At 42.2% G+C, this 5,075-nt stretch overlaps 1 protein-coding gene across 1 annotated transcript; it reads right to left on the reverse strand.

Annotated features, from left to right (window-relative positions):
* Positions 1 to 380: 380 nt before the first annotated feature.
* myl4 (myosin, light chain 4, alkali; atrial, embryonic) lies at positions 381 to 4,754 on the reverse strand. The gene is made up of 7 exons (XM_029727355.1): positions 4,578 to 4,754; positions 3,486 to 3,513; positions 3,192 to 3,341; positions 2,679 to 2,852; positions 793 to 870; positions 670 to 706; positions 381 to 538 (listed from the first exon to the last, which is right to left on the reverse strand). The coding sequence occupies exons 1-6, from the start codon at positions 4,749 to 4,751 to the stop codon at positions 678 to 680; spliced, it is 633 nt and encodes a 210-aa protein (XP_029583215.1). The 5' UTR covers positions 4,752 to 4,754; the 3' UTR covers positions 381 to 538; positions 670 to 677.
* Between the last annotated feature and the right edge of the window lie 321 nt (positions 4,755 to 5,075).

Genomic DNA, 5,075 nt, shown 5'->3' on the forward strand with positions numbered 1-5,075 from the left:
ATATACACATTTCACAACTTGCTCTCCCTCCCTCTAAATCCTCAACCCTCACAGATATGTAGTTAACAAACAGAAGCACAGTTGTCACTCACCTGGTTGGAACGTTATCACGTCATTGCTCCATTAGCGAGTCTAGATATGCGTACGTGACAGACGCAGGCTTTTGACATGTGAAACCTAAGAATGCACCAGAGACCCATTACGTAATGGATTTCAATGGGACCACCAAAGAAGGAGAGGATCTCCCCCACTTTAGGGAGTACACAGTGCTCCTATTTCAGATGAAGTGCACGCCATTTTGAACATAGTTACCAATCTCTCAATATTGTCACTTTGAAACAGTCACGCAACCACACCATGGATATACAGATGAACATTGCTTTTGGACCTAGATGTTTGACATTGAACATTTATTTCCATTGTCGAAACGTTGTGACACACACAGACAGACAGAATCGGTCACACACACTGAGGACAAAGATTTGAACGAAAGAGGAGAGGAACAAAAGAGAGATTCAGGTCAGCGACATCTTGAATTCTGCAACAGAGAGACACCTGTCATTTCACTTTCATTACAGCATCGGTTTGAACATACAGCATCAGTTTGATGCACGACTCAGGGTGCAGACAAAAAGGTAATGTACTTCACAGTTAAAATGCTGTACTCACTTGATCATTCACCCAGTCATGATGTGTTTCACAAAGGCTGAAATAGAGCGATAGAAACAGAGAACGTATTAACCATAGGTGGGAACCAGTAAGTTTCCTCAGCACACTGCATGAAGTAGTCACCTTGGTAGTTAATGCAGCCATTGCTGTCCTCTTGTCCTTCCATCACTACCTCGATCTCTTTCTCTGTCATCTTCTCTCCTGCCGGTGTAACGGAGGGGTGGGAGACATTTTCAAATGATGTTAAAGACTCCTCATAGACACAAACCTTACGGAAAAAACATGATTTTCACATTTGATCATAATGTGTTTCACATGTGATCTCACGTAATTACATGATATCACGTGATCTTATGTGAAGACAATGCGATAACGTGATAACATAAAACTAAACGTGAAAACATGATCTCATGTGAAATAAATGTGACAACATGAGAATGTTATCACATTTTCAACATGTGGTACCATGTTCAACATGTGGTTTCAACATGTGGTACCATTTTCAACATGTGGTTTCAACATGTGGTACCATTTTCAACATGTGGTTTCAACATGTGGTACCATTTTCAACATGTGGTTTCAACATGTGGTACCATTTTCAACATGTGGTTTCAACATGTGGTACCATGTTCAACATGTGGTTTCAACATGTGGTACCATTTTCAACATGTGGTTTCAACATGTGGTACCATTTTCAACATGCGGTACCATGAAACTACATGTAAAACTGCAAATTAGATTTTCAAATGTGAATGTTTTCAAATGTGAAAATCTCTAATGTGCAAATGTGTGTTAACATGTAAACTCTACATTTAATACATTCCTCCCCTGTGGCTCAGTTGGTAGAGCATGGTGTGTGCAACGCAAGGGTTGTGGGTTTGATTCCCACGGGGAGCCAGTGCAAAAAAATGCATGAAATGGAATGTATGCATTTACTACTGTAAGTTTCTCTGGATAAGAGTGTCTGCTAAATTACGTAAATGTGAACACATGGTTTCACATATGAACAACTGACCTCACATGTGCCTCTTTTGCTTTCACTTGTGAACATTTCAGCTCAACATGTGAAAACAGCTATTTCACATGTGAAACTGAAGATTTCACATGTTTTTTTGTAAGGGAAGTAATTAAATGGTGTAGGGGTCTTAAGGTAAGTGGTATGCTGTTCAGCCAAAGTAGTGTAAAAGTCTTTAACCAATGACAATCCTTTCACATGATTACTTTGTACTGACTTTTCAGTATGACCGCACCTGGGATTTGAACTCACAACTTCGGGATTTAGGTTACACTGATCTTTCTCCTGTGCCACAAAGTCTGTAACATGCTCAGAAGTGTAGCAATTTGATGTTTTTCTGTATAGTCTAATGTTGGTGCACCAAACTATTCTGTTTTAATGTTACTCCTCAATCACTATCATAAATATAATCGTTTTTCTTGAGTGTATTTAAAAAAAGCTGAGATTTACTTTGAAGACCAAAGCGTAGGAATACAGGTGAAATCGGTCATTGACACAGAAATGGTGGCATAGCAAGAAGATCTGAATGCCGTGAACCAAGAGTTTGTGAGTCCAAATCCTAGGTGAGGACATGTTGAATAATAATTACTGTATAAATTAACATACACGTTATAATAATGTATGCAAAAGTGTGCCAAATTTGTAAGTCGAAAACACTCCGACTGCGTGACTTTCCGGGGACACCCTAACGACAGATTTATGCTTGCAGGGGCATCACCAGTGAAATCTCATGTGAAGAATATTCACATGTGAACATTTTTATCCACATGTGAAAGCTTATGTGATCACGTGAAAATCACTTGAAATTTCACATGTGAAATAAAATGTCACATGTGAAATAATGTGGTTTTTCCATAACGGAAGCCAAACCCCAAACCAATCCTCTATTCAGATACCCTTAGGGGTTTCACATTAACTTCATAGAGCATACATTACACATCTATAATCACATCATAAACATGAGATCATAGCTACATAGAACATGCGCACTAACCAAGAGTTGCGAGTGCAAGACGCAGCTCGGCGCCCATGACGGTGCCGTTGCCCTCCTTGTCAAAGACACGCAGTCCTTCCACAAAGTCCTCAAAGGTACCCCGGTTCTTGGACTTGGAGATGTGCTGGAACATTAGTAGGAAGGTCTCGAAGCCGATCAGCTTGGTGTTCATGTCTATAGTGGCACGGTGAGCAAGGGAAGGAGTTACTTTCGATGAAACCAACCCAACCCATCAACATACAAGCCTCTACAGAGCTCAAGGTGAATAAAGAGATAACGGAAAGTAGAAGAAAGATGGCGACTTAAGCAATGGTGTGGCCATGCACATGTTCAAAGGCTGGAGTCATTGTCCAAAGGTAGATATGTCTACAAACTGTGATGCCGTCAGTTAAAATGTTGCTCCTGGTGGATACACTTGCGGAGCAAATTATTGATGTCTATGTCTGTGTGAACATGTAACCAGTGACCACTACTACTTTACAATGTCTATAGAATACTGGTGTGCCCACTGACCCTGTGGCTTGGGTGTCCCTAGGACTCTCATGACCTCTTCGTTGGAGGGGTTCTGGCCCAGCGCCCTCATCACATCACCACACTGGGCGTAAGAGATCTTCATCTCACTTTTGGGGGTCCTGTCGAAAAGCATGAAGGCCTCTTTGAACTCTGGGGAAGAACACAGATGACCAGGGTTAGCTGGGGAAACTAGTAAGTCATCAACAGGTCAGGTCATCCAGTAAACTTTCCCCATAACAAATAGTAAAATTGACATCAAAATATGTTGGATTTTTTAAAGGAAGATCAGTTTACCGCCAATTTGGTCTGCAGTGAACTCCATCTGAAATAGAAAAAAGAACACTTCAATAGTGGGAATATTGCTACTGATTTTGCCCAGCTCATCATTGTAAGCATATTTAGCAATTGTATTGTGAAGGATGAGGTGCATCCGAAGCGCATCCTATGTATATGAGATGGGGGGAGTTCTTTGAAAACCTCCAAGGTCAGCTGTGGACACCCCATTTGTGTCTCTAAGAGTAACAGGGCCCCCTAGTTTCGAGATGGTGGGCTTTGTGTGAAACCTAATTCTCCTCCACTGTCCAACACAGACTAACAGGAACGCAAAGTTCCGACTGGGGACCCGTTAGAAAGGCTGTTCTAGAACCCCAGAGAGACAGAAGAATGCAGATGAATCTGGGTGTAGAACATCTCTGGCACCAAATACCAGCCCAATTTGTTTTTTTATCATCCCCAAGAAAAACAACCTGACAAGGAAGAGTTATGGGTTGAAATGCTATTTTTCCATTGAAAGAGCATGTTGGGAACATAAAACAGTTCTATGAACTGTTTGCTTGATCCAGTCGCTGGTAAGTTTTGTCAGATGTGTGCCACTACGCCAACAAGTCTTTGATCGTACGGTGAATGCCAGTTGCCAAGGCCAAAGGAACAGAAAATGAAAAAAATATGTAACTGATTAGAAACGCTTATAATATACTTTGATTTACTTCCAACATAATTTCATTCAGATGTTATCTTCAACAATTACTGTACCAAGCAGAGACGGTTTAATGATCTGAACATAACTAACCTGAAAGGTTATTACATCACTGAAAATGTCACATCCTTTGCAGAGGACAGCCACCCCAAGAAATTTTGCCAATAGAACTTTGCCAACTAATACAACAATGGGTTTTTCACTAGGCAAATTCCTCAACTTTTGACAGACTTCCCTGTACAACTAACACATCTCTAACTCATCAACTAAGGATCCTCTTCTCTCATATTTACTGTCATAAGTTCTACTACAAACACAGGTGGATGAGAGGGGATGACAGCAAAGACTCACAGAGAGGTTAGACCGTAGAATTACAACATACATTCTAGAGCTACGAGTTGGACACTCACCGCAATGCTTTTGGGGTCAAATTCGGGCTCCTTGGGCTTCTCTGGCTCTGGAGCCGGTGGGGTCGATTTTGCCACCTCCTTCTTCAGCTCGGGCTTCTTGGGGGCCATTGTCCTGGATGGGAAAGTGTGTGAGTGAGACCGTGTGTGTCGAGGTGGAGGCTGACAGAGGACCATCTCTGGAAGAGTTATATACCCAGCTTGGGGGTCCCCACTGAGACAGAGGGGTTGGCTTAGCCCACAGGAGCCAGGATCACATTCTATATAAGGGTAAAAAGACAGTCTTACGGATAGAACTTCACAAGACTTCATCTATGCGGTCACCTACACGGGCTCCCGAGTGGTGCAGCGGTCTAAGGCATGGCATCTCAGTGCTAGAGGTGTCACTACAGACCCTGGTTTGATTCCGGGCTGAATCACAACCAGGTGTGATTGGGAGTCCCATAGGGTGATGCACAATTGGCCCAGTGTTGTTACGGTTTGGCCGGGGTAGGCCATCAT

The sequence above is a fragment of the Salmo trutta genome, chromosome 32, assembly GCF_901001165.1.
Source record: "Salmo trutta chromosome 32, fSalTru1.1, whole genome shotgun sequence".
Taxonomy (NCBI): Eukaryota; Metazoa; Chordata; class Actinopteri; order Salmoniformes; family Salmonidae; genus Salmo; species Salmo trutta.

Excerpts from the sequence above, each read along its gene's own strand:
- myl4 (XM_029727355.1), bottom strand. The coding sequence starts at position 4,751 with ATGGTCCTCTGTCAGCCTCCACCTCGACACACACGGTCTCACTCACAC. Across the intron at positions 3,514-4,577 it reads TTGACCCCAAAAGCATTGCG|ATGGAGTTCACTGCAGACCA; the intron begins GTGAGTGTCCAA and ends TTTCTATTTCAG. Across the intron at positions 2,853-3,191 it reads AGGGACACCCAAGCCACAGG|ACATGAACACCAAGCTGATC; the intron begins GTCAGTGGGCAC and ends GTGCCACTATAG.